Consider the following 17,432-nt stretch of genomic DNA (forward strand, 5'->3'; position numbering starts at 1 on the left):
TGGAAAACCGCCTAAAAACCATCCACAGACTGGCCGGCTCACTAGACCTCGACACAAGTCCGCAAGGCGGATTCGTGGCGGGGACCAGGCGCTCCATTCGGCCCAGAAAGCCGTGCGTTCCTAAGCTTACACACTACTCACTCAGACTTAACTAACTTACGCTAAGAGCAACACACACACCCATACCAGAAGGAGGACTCGAACCTTCGACGGCGGAGGGTGGGGGGGGAAGTGGGAGGGGGAGGGAGGGAGCCGCTCGGACCGTGACAAGGCCCCTAAAATTACAAAGAAATTCCGTACATACCTGGAAATAACACTATATAATAAATAACAATGCTGGTTTTACATAATACATTACATTGCATCTGTACACACGAAGTCCTTATAATACAAAAAAAATACATACAAAAAAATACTTCACTAATGTTTTACAGAACTCTGAACGATTAGTAGTAGTGGACGTATAATACAATAACATATGTCAAACAATCACGTTACAGAACGACCATACATTCCAGAATATTATAACTAATCGCTGCCGGTTGTTGCTAAGGAAAAAGTTAAACTTCCATCGCTCACTGCAACTACTGGTACACTGTTTTGTGGCAGCGGATTAGAGCAATCATTGTGACGAGGGCGCCGTCTGTTGCAGCTTCAAGTTCAACGACTTCGACCTGACTGACGAAGACACGTGCAGAGCGACGGTGCGGATGTTCCTGGAGTGCAACCTCGTCAAGCAGTTCCACATCCCTTACGACGTGAGTACCCCACATGACGCTGCTGGTTCTTCGCGCCTCTGCCTCTGGCCGACTCTAGACTCATAAACGTAACAGCGGTTGTCACGCGCTGTTGCTCACTGGACCGAGGTAAGGCGCCACTCACCCAAGCCCCTTCCTTCACGTTAACTTCTGTGGACAGTGCTGCACTCTTTCGAAAGGTGTAGCAAACTCTTCGGAGCCATACAGGTGACTATTGTACTGACACACCTGCTCTGTTCTTTAGGTTTCCGAAAATAGTTTTTGCGGTAGCTTGCTGCAGAGTCTAATCAACTTTATTGAGCTACACCGTCACCATTGTGTAAGTTTTTATCATCTGGCAACTGCTAATTAAAGATTGTATTGTACTCGTATGTTAACCAGGACCTAGAAACGACGGAGAGGCTCCGTCCCCGCCGAAGCGGCAGTGGTCTACAACACCACTACGATTACCGCAGTCCACTTCACCCCTCCGCCACCCCACACCGAACCACTCTTTCAGGGTTATTCTGTGGTTCGGCCCCCGGTGGATCACATAGACTAATTTAAGTTATATATTACAGCACTGAAGATGGTCACTAAGTGACCGAAAATCGATTTTGCGATAATAAACAAAAATATACGACCAATGCTGTCTCTCCTTCCAAGTATAAAGATTACTATTTGCATATTGTGCCCCAGTCGTCACGGGCGTTTAGCTGTGGTCGCTTCGTGGGTATTAGTCATAACTTTTTGGCAACTTAAGTTCTAAATCCATACGTTTTCTGACCTGTAAATCAGTCCCAGGGACAGATTTCGAACCCTTATAATTAATTTTTTGTCGTGTATTTCATTTTTTTCCTGAGCGCTTAGACTTGTCGCGATTGTTGTTGGCAATCAAGCAAACATCCCGGATGTTCCAGCAATCAGACTTTCCACATCTCATTCCTAATAACAAAATGCTCGCATAAGTCTCTACGAGAAACAAACAAAAGGAGGAACAGTGAAGGCAGAAACAGTCCCAATCAAAGGCTAAGAAACATACCACCATCGAAGATAAACGTCAATCTGCACCCCATCGACAAAATGTTACCACCACTTGATTCTCACTAGTCTTCTGTAACAACACGTCTCACACCATCCACTCCCTTCTTTTCCAGTCTTTCCACAGCTCCCGATTCACTCTGAAGCTGTGCTCAAATGTACATCTCATATACATCCATGCTCATAAATTAAGGATAATGCTGATACATGGTGAAACAACGCTCTGGTGAGCGGTTTGCGGGTTTAAATCGCCTCAGGTATGGCCATGCGGTGCATTTGACCTGCGATCGTCGCACGGTGGCACTGGCAGCAGTCCACATACGCAGAGGTGTGTTGGCGCACGTCAGAGTACGGTGCAGCGAGTAAGTGTGCAGACGTTTTCTGACGTGGTAATGGTGACTGCGTGTTGAAAATGGCTCAAAGAACACATATTGATGACGTTATGGGCAGAATACTAGGGAGACTGGAGGCTGGTCAAACACAGCAGGTTGAAGCACAGGCCCTCCGTGTGCCACAGAGTGTGATCTCAAGATTATGGCAACGATTCCAGCAGACAGGCAACGTGTCCAGGTGCTACAGTACGGGACGTCCCCCCAGGGGGTCCACAACTCTTTTGTGGATACGTGCGTAGCGAGCACAGGACCCCAAGCTAATGTGGCCCTCCTTCCTTTCCGGGCTGCATACCTTCCTGTTCCGCATCCTTCCCTATTCTCCATCTTTGCCCCCCCCCCTCCCCTCACCTCTGGCTCTTTCCTTCCCTTTCTCCCCCTCTGGGAGTATGGTTTGTGCCTACGTCCGGAGACGGACACTCGAAAATATAACAGATTCTTTGCCTTCTCTGCTTGCATATCTTCATCCTTCCTTTGTCCTTCTCTTTTCCTTATCTCTTCTCTTTACCCTTTTCTCCGCTCCAGCGTTTGAGACCTCTCTTCTTTCCTTTCCCTTTCTTTGTTTTTCCCTTTCTCTTTCTTCCTCCCTGTGCGTGTCTGAAGGCCGACCCACGCATTTTCATGCGTAGCCGGTGACGGGGTAAAGCGTAATTCCCCGCCTCAGCTAGACAGGTAGGACACGTACGTACCCCCTGGTAACGGCCAGGCCCAGGGAGGGGTGATTACCCGAGCTGATGCCTTCCGAAAGTGCCAATTGGTCCCTCCGTCCGTTTCTCGGGAGGTGTGACCTGAGATGTGAACAATCACCTAAGGTGGGAGGGCCCTCAGAGAGGGCCCCCACAAGGGAGGAGCGCGCCATCGGAGACGCCGATAATCATGGGGGATTCTTCCGCAATGGTTTCCTCATCTTCCACTATGTCTGCTCACAAGTGTAAGTTCACTGAGTCTCAGCCACAGACAGTTCTTCCATCGTTGCCACAGTTCCTTGTTGTTTCTCGGTCTGACGAAGGTCACGACTTCTCCACTGTCAACCCTTTCATTATTCAGAAAGGTGTCGACGCAATTGCAGGTCCTGTAAAGTCTTGTTTCAGATTACGGAATGGCACCTTGTTGTTAGAAACAGTCAGTGCCCTCCAGGCACAAAAAGTGCTGCGTACTTCACTGCTCCACACCTTCCCTGCCCGGGTGGAAGCGCACCGCACTTTAAATTCCTCACGTGGAGCCGTTTATACACGCTCCCTCGACGGATTGTCTGACGAGGAAATTCAACACTACCTGTCTGACCAGGGCATAACGGCTGTTCACAGAGTTATGAAAAGGGTTGACACGAACATCGTTCCAACCCGTACTGTCTTCCTAACATTTGACAGAGTTCAACTCCCATCGAAAATAAAAGCGGGCTATGAGATAATTTCCGTTCGCCCCTTCGTCCCGAACCCTACGCGTTGCTATCGGTGCCAGCGGTTCAATCATACCAGCCAGTCCTGTTCCAACCCGGCCAAATGTGTTATGTGTGGCAAGGATGCCCATGAGGGTGCTTGTCCACCTCCATCCCCTCGTTGTATCAACTGTATGGGTGACCACGCTGCTTCCTCTCGAGATTGCCCCATTTTTAAAGACGAAAAGCTCATTCAGGAAATGAGAGTGATGGAAAAGGTGTCGACCTTTGCTGCTCGAAAATTATTCGCCAGTCGAAAGCCCACAGTGCCTCAGACAGGAAAATACAGCACTGTCCTTGCCTCTCCCCGACCAACAAAGGAGGCAACCACGCAGACTTGTGATCTCACCTTTAGTGACACGGTCGTCAGATCGGCCAGCCCAAAGATCGCCCGTTCAACCTCCCCACTTTCGCCTGCTCACTCTATGGCTCCCCCTTCATCGGGTTCTGCTAAATCTCGATCCCAAAAGTCAGACACCCGGACTTCCAAAAAAGAGAAAACTCGTGAAGATTTTTTACGTACCCCAACTTCACAACCATCGGTTCCTCCTTCATCTAAACATCATGTTTTCAAGAAGGCTAATAAGAAACCCAGTTCTTCTCCGCCACGGCGTGTCTCATCTACAGCACCACCTGGCGGTAACCGCCCTCGGCCGTCTTCTGTGTCGCCGAGGCGCACTGCTGGCGGCCGATCAACCGGCCGATCGCTGGTGGCAGGAGCTGCTCCTGAACAACCTATGGATCAGGATCTTCTGCCTTCGGCTGAGTGCTGTTCCACGCTCTCGGTCGCAAGGTCTGAGCAGTCGAGTTGAAGGCAGCCTTGGTCACATTCTTCCATTTTCTGTCCACCCTATGTCCATTATCCATTGGAATATCCGCGGCATTCGAGCCAATCGGGATGAATTGACGATCCTTTTACGATCCTACACGCCGGTCATCTTCTGTCTTCAGGAAACAAAGCTGCGTCCCCACGACTGCTTTGTCTTCCCCCATTTTCAGTCAGTCCGATTTGATCTCCCCTCTGTTGAAGACACTCCAGCACATGGAGGACTCATGATTCTTCTCCATAATACTCTCCATTATCACCCAATCCCCCCTTTAAACACTTCCTTCCAAGCAGTCGCTGTCCGTCTTTCCCTTTCTGGATACACCTTCTCTCTTTGTACTATATACATTCCATCGTCCACACCAATGGCACGAGCTGATCTCCTTCATCTTCTTGGTCAGCTTCCACTCCCCCCCCCCCCCCCCCTATTTGCTGGTTGGGGTCTTCAATGCCCACCACCCGCTTTGGGGATCTCCATATCCTTGTCCGTGTGGCTCACTATTGCTAGACGTCTTCCACCAAGCGGATCTTGTTTGCCTCTACACTGGGGACCCTACATTTTTGTCTGCCTCCACGACAAATTTCTCTCATTTGGATCTTTCGCTCGGTACTGTTCCGCTAGCTCGACGCTTCGAATGGTTCGCCCTTGCTGATACACACTCGAGTGACCACTTTCCATGTGTCCTTCGATTGCAGCCACAACTGCCATATATGCGCCCGAGACGCTGGAAGTTTGCCCAAGCCGATTGGACACTTTTTTCGTCTCTAGCGACATTCGATGACCGTCACTTTCCTAGCGTCGACGATGAGATCACTCATATTACAGACGTTATTCTTACAGCTGCGGAACGTTCAATACCTCGCACCTCCGAATTGCCCCGGCGCCCTCCAGTTCCTTGGTGGAACGAGGCGTGCCGTGATGCAATACGTGAGCGGCGACGTGCTCTTCGCGTTTTCAGACACCATCCTTTGGCCAACTGTATCCGCTATAAGCAGTTCCGTGCGCGGTGTCGTCGCGTCATCCGCGATAGCAAGGAGGCAAGCTGGGACTTCTTTACCAGCTCGTTTGACACCTTCACTCCCTCCTCGGAAGTTTGGAGTCGGATTCGACGGTTATCAGGGGCGCCTAGTTTCTCCCCGGTCTCTGGGCTCACTGTCGCGCATGATACATTAGTGGACCCCGTCGCAATTTCTAACTCATTGGGTCAACACTTTGCTGAGATTTCGAGCTCTTCAAATTACCCGCCAGCATTTCTCCCGAAGAAACGTGCAGCGGAAGTGCGACCTCTTACTTTCTCCTCTCAAAATCGCGAAAGCTACAATACTGTTTTCTCCATGTGGGAACTCCAACATGCACTCTCTTCTTCTCGCTCCTCCGCCCCAGGACCGGATGGTATCCACATCCAAATGTTGCTGCATTTATCATACCATAGTCTGCGTTACCTCCTTCACCTTTATAATCGAATTTGGACCGACAGTATTTTTCCCAGACGATGGCAGGAAGCTATCGTCGTTCCTGTTCCAAAACTTGGAAAGGACAAACATCTCCCCTCTAGCTATCGCCCCATTTCTCTCACGAGTAGTGTATGTAAGGTTTTGGAGCGTATGGTGAATTGCCGATTAGCTTGGTGGCTGGAGTCCCGCAGTCTTTTAACACCTGCCCAATGCGGTTTCCGAAAGCATCGTTCTGCAGTTGACCATCTTGTTGCTCTCTCCACTTATATCATGAACAATTTTCTCCGGAAACGCCAAACAGTAGCAATATTTTTTGATCTGGAGAGAGCATACGATACCTGTTTGAGGACAGGCATCCTCCGCACACTGTTCTCTTGGGGCTTTCGCTGTCGGTTGCCCCTTTTTCTTCGCGAATTTATGGCAGAGCGCACATTTAAAGTGCGGGTGAACACTACTCTCTCTCGTACTTTCTCCCAAGAAAACGGGGTACCCCAGGGCTCCGCGCTAAGTGTTGCACTGTTTGCCATTGCCATAAGTCCAATTATGGATTGTCGCCTTCCTGATGTTTCGGGCTTCCTCTTTGTGGACGATTTTGCGATCTACTACAGCTCTCAACGGACCAGCCTTCTTGAACGACGTCTTCAAGGCTGTCTCGATCGCCTCCACTCTTGGAGCATCGAAACAGGCTTCCGTTTTTCTCCCAGTAAGACCGTTTGTGTTAATTTTTGGCGTCGTACGGAGTTTCTTCCACCTTCCTTACATCTAGGATCTGTCAACCTTCCGTTTTAGGACGTCGCTAAATTCTTGGGTCTTATGTTTGACAGAAAACTGTGCTGGTCCTCCCACGTTTCCTATCTTTTGGCTCGCTGTCTGCGATCCCTCAACACCCTCCGTGTCCTGAATGGTACCTCCTGGGGAGCGGACCGAGTGATCCTTCTCCGCCTCTATCGCGCCTTATTGCGCTCGAAATAGGACTATGGAAGCATAGTTTACTCCTCTGCTCGGCCGTCTATTCTTCGGCGTCTCGACTCTATCCACCACCGTGGACTACGTTTAGTGTCTGGAGCTTTTTACACCAGCCCTGTGGAAAGCCTTTATGCTGAGACTGCTGAACCTCCGCTGTCCAATCGGCGAGCTGTTCTTCTGAGTCGTTATGCTAGCCATCTGTCTTCCACGCCTGCAAATTCGGCCCATGACATTTTTTTCGACGTCTCCTTGGATTTAGGGTATGCTGTCCGCCCTTTCTCCCTACTACCACCGGGAGTCCGCTTCCGTCAACTGCTCCATTCTCTTTCCTTCCACTTCCCTAAAACTTTCTTGACAACTTGGGGTACAGCACCGCCTTGGCTCCGTCCCCGGACCTGCCTGCTGCGTGACCTACGTCAGTTTCCCAAGGATGGTACCCCTTCATTTGTTTATCGTCGGGCATTTTCTGCTCTATGTGCACAAATGAAGGAAGCTACATTTATTTACACTGATGGCTCAAAAACCTCATTTGGTGTAGGGAGTGCCTATATTGTTGGCCACACCCCAAATCGATTTCGGCTTCCCGACCAGTGTTCGGTTTATACTGCGGAGCTTTACGCTGTTCTCCAGGCTGTCCAATACATCCGTCGCCATCGGCGGATACAGTATGTTATCTGTTCAGATCCTCTCAGCTCTCTCCTCAGTCTCCAAGCTCTCTACCCTGTCCACCCTCTGGTCCATCGGATTCAGGACTGCCTCCACTTGCTCCACTTGGGGGGCGTCTCTGTGGCGTTCCTCTGGATCCCAGGACACGTTGGTATCTGTGGAAATGAGGCGGCCGATATAGCGGCCAAGGCTGCAGTCTCTCTTCTTCGGCCAGCTATTTGCACGATTCTCTTCGCCGATCTACGGAGTGTTTTATGTCGTCGTGTTGTTATTTTATGGCATGCACATTGGTCGACACTTCCCCATAATAAATTGCGGGACGTGAAAGCTCTTCCCTGTGCTTGGACCTCTTCCTCCCGAACGCGTCGTCGGGAGGAGGTAATTTTAACTAGACTCCGGATAGGGCACTGTCTTTTTAGCCTTCGACATCTTTTAAGCGGCGATCCTCCCCCCACTCTGTCCCCACTGCTCTCAGCTGTGGACGGTAAGACACCTTTTACTTGAGTGCCCCTATTTTACTCCGTTACGCGCCCGTCTACAGCTGTCACCTGAAATATCGTCCATTTTAGCAGATGACACGCGCTCAGCCGATCGCGTTCTCGAGTTTATTAATGCCAGTGAGATGACGTCAGTCATTTAAAGGTCTTTTTGGGAACAACCAACCCCTTTCTTTAGTGGTTTTTTAAGCTTTCCATCTGCTTTTAGTTTCTCCAATTTTTTGAGTTTCGTTCCCATTGCTGCTGGTCTCCATTTTCGTTTTTTACGTTTTCATAAGTCACAGACCGGGCGCTAATGATTATAGCAGTTTTGCGCCCTAAAACCAAAACAAAAAAAAACAAAAAAACGAAAAGTACAGGACGTCCACAGTGTACAACACCACAAGAAGACCGATACCTCATCATCAGTGCCCGCAGACGGCCACGGAGTACTGCAGGTAGCCTTGCTCGGGACCTTACCGCAGCCACTGGAACAGTTGTCTCCAGACACACAGTCTACAGACGACTGAACAGACATGGTTTATTCGCCCAGAGACCTGCAAGGTGCATTCCACTGACCGCTGGTCACAGGAGAGCCCGTAAAGCCTGGTGTCAAGAACAAAGTACATGGTCACTGGAACAGTGGTCCCAGGTAATGTTCACGGACGAGTCCAGGTATAGTCTAAACAGTGATTCTCGCCGTGTTTTCATCTGGTGTGAACCAGGAACCAGATGCCAACCCCTTAATTTCCTTGAAAGGGACCTCTATGGAGGTCGTGGTTTCATGGTGTGGGGTGGAATTATGATTGGTGCACGTACACCCCTGCATGTCTTTGATAGAGGAACTGTAACAGGTCAGATGTATCGGGACGTCATTTTGCACCAGTATGTTCGCCTTTTCAAGGGTGCAGTGGGTCCCACCTTCCTCCTGGTGGATGATAACGCACCGCCCCACCGAGCTATCCTGGAGGAGTACCTTCAAACAGAAGATATCAGGTGAATGGAGTGGCCTGCCTGCTCTCCAGACCTAAATCCCATCGAGCATGTCTGGGATGCTCTCGGTCGACGTATCGCTGCACGTCTTCAAACCCCTACGGCAGTTCAGGAGCTCCGACAGGCACTGGAGCAAAAATGGGAGGCTATACCACAGCAGCTGTTCGACCACCTGATCCAGAGTATGGCAACCCGTTGTGCGGCCTGTGTGATCATATCCCGTATTAATGTCGGGGTACATGCGCAGGAAACAGTGGCGTCTTGTAGCACATGTGTTTCGGGATGGTTTTCTCAACTTATCACCAATACCGTGAACTGACAGATCTGTGTCGTGTGTGTTCCCTATGTGCCTATGCTATTAGCGCCAGTTTTGTGTAGTGCCATGTTGTGTGGCACCACATTCTGTAATTATCCTTAATTTAAGAGCATGGGTGTATTTCCTTTTCAAATTGAGACACATGCTTGGTATTAGCCGACGACTTTCTGGTGATGAGTGCTCTCATCCGTCAAATATTTTACACCCTAAGACCAAAAAAAAAAAAATGCACCACTAAGGAATTATCCTAATGGTTGGGAAATCGGTAGATGAGATATATATGTACAGACAAACAAATGATTACATTTTCATAAAAATTGGATGATTTATTCAAGAGAAGTTGGTTCACAAATTGACGAAGTCAACAACGTGTTGGTTCACATCCAGCCCTTATGCAAGCAGTTATTCGGTTTTGCATTGAATGACAGAGTTGCCGGATGTCCTGCTGAAGGATATCGTGCGGAATTCTGTCCAATAAGCGCATCAGATCATCAAACTCCTGAGCTGGTTGGAGGGCACAGCCAATAATGCTTCAAAGGTGCTGAATTGTGGAGAAATCTGGTAACATTGTTGGCCAAAGAAGGGCTTGGCAAGCATGAACACAAGCAGTAGAAACGGTCGCCCTGTACGAACAGGCATTATCTTGCTGAAATGTAAACTCAGGATGGTTTTTCGCTGAATAGTGACAGAACGGGGCGTAGAATATGGTCAATGTACGGCTGTTCTGTAAGGGTGACGTGGATGACAACCAATGGGCCTCTGCTAAGAAATGAAATGACATCCCAGACCATCACTCCTGGTCTCCGGGTCTTACGGCGGCTGACAGTCGAATCGAGGTCCCGCCTCTGTCCAGGGCGTCTCCAGACACGCCTCCGGCCTGGAATCTCATTGACTGGACTAGAATTGTCTTCAGTGATAAGTTCCACTTCGAGGTGAGGCCCAGTGACCAGCGGAGACATGTTTGAAGACGCCCTGGACAGCAGTGGGTTACCAACCTGACAACCTGGAGTGACGATCTGGGAGGCCATTCCATTTCATTTCCCTTTAGTTGTCATCCGCTGCACCCTTACAGAACAGCGCCACGTAGACGATATTCTACGCCCCGTTTTGTTGCCCCTCATGGCAAGCCCTCCTGGGTTTACATTGCAGCAAAATAATGCCCGCCCATTCACAGCGAGAGTTACTACTTCTTGTCTTCGTGTTTGTCAAACCTTATCTCGGCCGGCAATGTCACCGAATCTCTACCCAATTAAGAACGTTTGGAGCATTATGGGCAGCGACCTCCAAGCAGTTCAGGATTTTGACGATCTTATGTCCCAATTAGACATAATTTCTCACGATACCCTTCAGGAGGACATCCAACAACTGTTACAGTCAATGCCAAGCCGAATACTGTCTGAGTAAGGGCCAGAGGTGCACCAACGCTTTTCTCACTTGCTGAGTTCATGAAGCTCTTTTTCTTGATTAAATAATTCAATTTTTATTAAATTTTAATGTGTTTGTCTGTACATGTAAATCACGTCTACCCATTTCCGCGCCATTCGAATAATTCCTTCGTGGTACGCCGAGTTTTGTGTATGTATGTATGTATGTATGTATGTGTGTGTGTGTGTGTGTGTGTGTGTGTGTGTGTGTGTGTGTGTGCGTAGTTTTCTTCCGAGGTATAGAAATCATTTCGGTTTGTTTACTAGGTATTCCTCAATTTCGATGTCAAGTTTGTGACTAACCATATTTCTGCTACTGTCCATTACCTTCCTCTTTCTCTGCCTTACTTTCAGTCAGCATCCTATGTTCAGTAGGCCGTTCGTTCCATTCAACTAATCCTATAATTCCTCCTTACTTTAACAGAGGACAGAGTACTGAGTCAGTACAGAAATTCGCAGCGTCAGCAGTGCTAATTTCTTTTCTTTTCTTTCTTTTTTTGTGTAAATCCTATAAAAGCCATTTTATAGCAGAACTCAATGGCACATTCATGATAAATTGCTCGTACGTCGTCACTGGGTTCATCTATTTCAATGAAACTTGTCAGAGTATAGGAACACAGTTCTGATCCAAAGATGCAGTCGTTCGGCAATACCCCGTGGCAGATAGATACACGAACAAATAGAAGTCACTCGTGTTCAGTTACCATCATACAATTGGTAAACAACGGCCAAAACAGCAGACTGTATTTTATTATCGTAAGGTATTAAAATTGCCACATACCTCATGCAACTTACTGATCAATACTGAGTTCTGGAACAGGAGTCGAACTCCGAAAGTTTGCTTTTCGCGGTCAGTACACTTACGCTACTGAGCTACCCAAGCACGACTCACGACCCGCCCTCACAGCTTTGCTTCTGCCAGTACCTCATCCGCTACCTTCCAAACTTCACGGAATCTCTCCCGGATAGCCAGACAAACTAGACTCCTGGGAGAAATGGCTTAGTGACAATCTGGGTGTCGCTTCTTTCAAGAGTGTTACTTCAGCAAGGTATGCTGGATAATTCCTATGGTGTTTAGTAAGTAGGAGAACAGGTGATGACAAATTGACGCTGTAGCCACCAATCGTGATCCGTGTCTCGATATCTCAGTCGATAGAGCACTTGCCTGTGAAAAGCGAATATTCCAGGTTCGACTCATGCTCCAGAATTCAGTTTTAATCTGCCAGGAAGTTTCAAAACATTGCCGATTCCCCTACAAATTGTAAGATTCATTCTGTAAATCTATTCATGGACGTTTCTATTCTAATTATGAAGAAAGTACAGTTTAAATACCAGAAAAATGAATGACGACCTTATATTAAAATGTCACCTGTAGTATCAAACGTCATATTTTCTGTCTAACGAGTACTTTTTGAATATTAAATGTTGATGAAGAATATATTCTACGATTTCTTGACCGTGTGCTGTCCCACAACCATTACAGCTGCTTCTAACGCTTGATGCTCGTGTCGTCGTTCAGGTTAGTAAATTTTAACTTTGACGTCGACTGCACTTTCACGCCGGAACCTGCGTCGTAATCACGAGTGTACCGAACTTCGATTTTCAGTAAATAAGTCCGTTGCCTGTATGTCATGCATTTCTTGAATATCCCCAGGCTCACCTCATTAGAGAAAGAATAAGGTAGAAAAAGACTGTTTTCTACTACCACTTTCAGAATTCGTCGTAAAATTCAGTCACCGATCCTCTATGTTACTCAGGCAACCAGCGACTCTGCTTAAACAAACATTCAATAAAACCAGCGTCTCATTGCCTTCTATACAAGGAATCACACATGAAAATAGTACTTTTCAACATTAGTATTTCGTAGGACTAATTCCTAGAAAACTGGACTGCGTACTTTTTCCTCGTAGTTTGTAGCTCTTTGCTATCCTCGAAATGGGTACACGTCCTTCCCCATAAAACACTTTAACTTGGTTTATTCTGGCTAACGATATACAGAGGTCTGCCTTGTAATTAAGTATCTTAACTCGTACCATAATGCGAACTTTTGAGCGTTGCCAAGAGGGCACTGAATACATTTTTAAACACAGACATGGCATTTGTTTTTCATTCACTTATTTCACTGTAAGATCATGACCGCCGCAGGAGACGTGGTTCGGCTCCACGCTTCTTGCTTGTAGCCGTGGACGGCCGTCGACCACTTGGGCCTGTATCCGGTGACATGGTAAACCCGGCGAGTATATCCCTCAGTGGTCGCCAGATTTCCGCGATGTTAATGCGACAAGTAAAAACAAAAACCACTTCGTTGTTCATAATGAGATTTTCACTCTGCAGCGAAGTGTGCGCTGATATGAAACTTCCTGGCAGATTAAAACTGTGTGCCGGACCGAGACTCGAACTCGGGACCTTTGCCTTTCGCGGGCAAGTGCTCCATCATCTGAGCTACCCAAGCACGACTCACTCCCCGTCCTCACAGGTTTACTTCTGCCAGTACTTCCTCTCCTACCCTCCAAACTTTAAAGAAGCTCTCTTGCGAACCTTGCATATCAGCGCACGCTCCGCTGCAGAGTGAAAATCTCATTCTGGAAACATCTCCCAGTTTGTGGCTAAGCCATATCTCCGCAATATCCTTTCTTTCAAGAGTGCTAGTTCTGCAAGATTCGCAGGAGAGCTTCTGTAAAGTTTGGAAGGTAGGAGACGAGGTACAGGCAGAAGTAAAGCTGTGAGGGTGGGGCGTGAGTCGAGCTTGGGTAGCTCAGATGGTGGAGCACTTGCCCGTGAAAGGCAAAGGTCCCGAATTCTAGCCTCGGTCCGGCACACAGTTTTAATCTGCCAGGAAGTTTCACTTCGTAGTTTCCTGTAGACAAAAATAATGTTACAGTAAATTCACAAGATCAGCTATATTCTGCACCACGCATCGTGCAGCCGGAAGAGTTGCAAGTGATAGTGCGCAGCTGCACCTCGAACCTAAGCTTGCAATACTTTTACTCTTGTAAAGTCACGAATGTCCGACAGCAGTTACTGTGGGCAGCCGCTGAAGCAGTGGACGTGTGTGCCGCAGGTGCTGTGCCGGTGGATCCTGAGCGTGAAGAAGAACTACCGGCCCGTCAAGTACCACAACTGGAGGCACGCCCTCAACGTGGCGCAGACCATGTTCGCGATGCTCAAGACGGGCAAGATGGAGCGCTTCATGACCGACCTCGAGGTGAGCGGCCGCTGCCGTCCGCTGCCGCTGCCAATCGCTGTCTGCCTGCCCTGTCCACCTGGTGGCTCTGCAGAGAACTACGTCTCTACCAGTACACTCCCGAATACCGTGGAGGAGGCGTGAACATCAAAATATTTCCGTTTCAGCACTGATTTCTCTCGTTTTATCGCTGTGGTCATTCCTATCCATATTAGTGGTACGCTACAAAATATGATGGCATTCGGAGGAAAAAGTTATTGATTGAAATATTGTGAATATATTTCACCTTAATAGGCAAAAATACTTTCTACATTTACATCATCTACATTTATACTCTGCAAATCACATTTAAGTTCCTGGCAGAGGGTTCATCGAACCACCTTCACAATTCTCTATTATTCAAACTCGTATAGCGCGCGGAAAGAACGAACACCTATTTCTTTCCGTAAGAGCTCTGATTTCCCTTATTTTATCGTGGTGATCGTGTCTCCCTATGTATGTCGGTGTCAACAAAATATTTTCGCATTCGGGGGATAAAGTTGGTGATTAGAATTTCGTGAGAAGATTCCGTCGCAATTTTAATGATGTCCATCCCAAATCCTGTATCATTTCAGTGACACTCTATCCCATATTTCACGATAATACAAAATGTGCTGCCCTTCTTTGAACTTTTCCGATGTACTCCATCAATCCTATCAGGTAAGGATTCCACACCGTGCAGCAGTATTCTAAAAGAGGAAGGACAAGCGTAGTGGAGGCAGTCTCCTTAATAGAGCTGTTACATTTTCTAAGTGTCCTGCCAATAAAACGCAGTCTTTGGTTAGCCTTCCCCACAACATTTTCTATGTGTTCCTCCCAATTTAAGTTGTTCGTAATTGTATTACTAGGTATTTAGCTGAATTTACGACTTTTAGATTAGACTGATTTATCGTGTAACCGAAGTTTAACGAATTCCTGTAAGCACTCGTGTGGATGACCTCATACTTGTCGTTATTTAGGGTCAACTGTCAATTTTCCCACCATTCAAACACCTTTTCTAAATCGTTTTGCAGTTTGTTTTGATCTTCTGATGGCTTTATTGGTCGATAAACGACAGCGTCATCTGCAAACAACCTAAGGCGGCTGCTCAGATTGTCTCCCAAATCGTTTATATAGATAAGGAACAGCAAATGGCCTCTAACACTACCTTGGAGAACGCCAGAAATCACTTCTGTTTTACTCGATGACTTTCCGTCAATTACTAAGAACTGTGACCTTTCTGACAGGAAATCACAAATCCAGTCACATAACTGAGACGATATTCCATAAGCTCGCAATTTCACTACGAGCCGCTTGTGTGGTACAGTGTCAAAAGCCTTCCGGAAATCCAGAAATACAGAATCGATTTGAACTCCCTTGTCAATAGCACTCAACACTTCGTTTGAATAAAGAGCTAGTTGTGTTTCACAAGAATGATGTTTTTTAAACCCATGTTGACTGTGTGTCAATAAACCGTTCTCTTTAGGATTATTCATAATGTTTGAACACAATATATGTTCCAAAATCTTGCTGCATATCGACGTTAACGATATGGGCCTGTAATTTAGTGGATTACTCCTACTACCTTTCTTGAATATTGGTGTGACCTGTGCAAATTTCCAGTCTTTGAGTACGGATCTTTCGTCGAGCGAACGGTTGTATATGATTGTTGAGTATGGAGCTAATGCATCAGCATACTCCGAAAGAAACCTAATTGGTATAGAGCCTGGACCAGAAGACTTGATTTTATTAAGTGATTCAAGTTGCTTCACCACTCCGAGGATATTTACTTCTACGTTACTCATGTTTGCAGCTGTTCTCGATTCGAATTCTGGAATATTTACTTCGTCTTCTTTTGTGAAGACATTTCGAAGGCTATGTTTTGTAACTCTGCTTTGGCAGCACTGTCTTCGATAGTATCTCCATTGCCATCGCGCAGAGAAGGCGTTGGTTGTTTCTTGCCGCTAACATACTTCACATACGACCAGAATCTCTTGGGATTTTCTGCCATGTTTCGAGACAAAGTTTCGTTGTGGAAGCTGTTGTAAGCATCTCGCATTGAAGTCAGCGCTAAATTTCTAACTTCTGTAAAAGATTGCTAATCTTTGGGATTTTGAGTCTGTTTAAATTTGGCATGTTTGTTTCGTTGTTTCTGCAAGAGTGTTCCAACCCGTTTTGTGTACCAATGTGTTAATGTTTAAATGTGTGTGAGTTCCTAAGGTTCAAAATGGCTCTGAGCACTATGGGACTTAACATCTGAGGTCATCAGTCCCCTAGAACTTAGAACTACTTAAACCTAACTAACCTAAGGATATCACACACGTCCATGCCCGAGGCAGGATTCGAACCTGCGACCTTAGCGGTCGCGCGGTTCCAGACTGAAGCGCCTAGAACCGCTCGGCCACCGCGGCCGGCAGTTCCTAAGGGACCAAACTGCTGAGATCATCGGTTCCTAGACTTACACACTACTTAAACTAACTTATGCTAAGAACAACACACACACCCATGCCCGAGGGAGGACTCGAACCTCCGGCGGGAGGGGCCGCGCAATTCCTGACAAGGCCCCTCTAAGCAAGCGCCCACTCCGCGCGGCCTTTGTTAATGATTGCCGTCCCAAAAAGTTTATCATACCTTAAAACTCTCTCTTCTGTTTTGTGATAACATAAAATCAGAAAACCCTTCTTTGTTTTTTTTTTCTTTTCTTATGCTGATCCAACCCACTAATGATCCCATATCGTACAGCAATTAGTCTGGAAGGAGTGAACAAGAGCAGTGTAATCTGTTTCTTTGGTGAATTTGTTGCACTTTTCATGTGTTCTCCCCTAAATACGCAGCATTTGCTTCGCATTCCCTACAATATTTTCACACAATGGATCCAATATAAGCAATTCCCAACTGTAATAGTTATATCTGATAGGCCGATATTATTAAACTCAGTAAATACACAATAACAAACTACCGGAGTTAACCAACTAGTGAGTGTTCAAAATTACACTCTTCCGCCGATATCACACAACAAGAAGTAAGTACATCTACAGCTGATGAAACAGGCCCTAATCACAGTGCAAAGCCGAGCTCCCAAAATCGAAGGGTGAAACCAGGCGAGACGCTGGGCAAACAGCCACGATGAGAATTGGTTGTTAAACGCTCCAATTACCTTATTGGTCAGGTGAAATAAGCAGAGCCTTCACAGTGCATTACGGCCGTTCGATTTCATGCCACGGCGAGTCAAACGTCACACGTGCCACTCGTGCAGGCCACGTGTAGAGCGAGATCCAGTCTGTGACTTAGCTTTGCTCGCTCATTCTCGGAAGTACCCGGAACAGCGCCACATTTGATTTAGCACTGCGGTGCAGCGTTTTGCGGTCGGCACAGCTCTATGAGTTCGGCAGAATCGTGGAGTCAGCGCTGTTTACCCTTCGCTGTTTATTTGTGGTATGAAGGACGTTCACAGGTCCAGTGGCTGAGTGTGCAAAAAGAGGCAGCCAGCGATATGTCGTCAC

At 47.2% G+C, this 17,432-nt stretch overlaps 1 protein-coding gene across 1 annotated transcript in view; it reads left to right on the plus strand.

Moving 5' to 3' along the window:
- Nucleotides 1–17,432, plus strand: part of LOC124789122 (cGMP-specific 3',5'-cyclic phosphodiesterase) — a gene marked incomplete at its 3' end in the record, with an annotated part of 552,400 nt that overhangs the window by 480,025 nt on the left and 54,943 nt on the right. The window contains exons 14-15 of the mRNA XM_047256412.1: nt 653–758; nt 13,789–13,932. Coding sequence (XP_047112368.1) covers nt 653–758; nt 13,789–13,932 — 250 coding nt within the window. The remainder of the gene's footprint in view (nt 1–652; nt 759–13,788; nt 13,933–17,432) is intronic.

This window comes from Schistocerca piceifrons, chromosome 3 (assembly GCF_021461385.2).
Source record: "Schistocerca piceifrons isolate TAMUIC-IGC-003096 chromosome 3, iqSchPice1.1, whole genome shotgun sequence".
Taxonomy (NCBI): Eukaryota; Metazoa; Arthropoda; class Insecta; order Orthoptera; family Acrididae; genus Schistocerca; species Schistocerca piceifrons.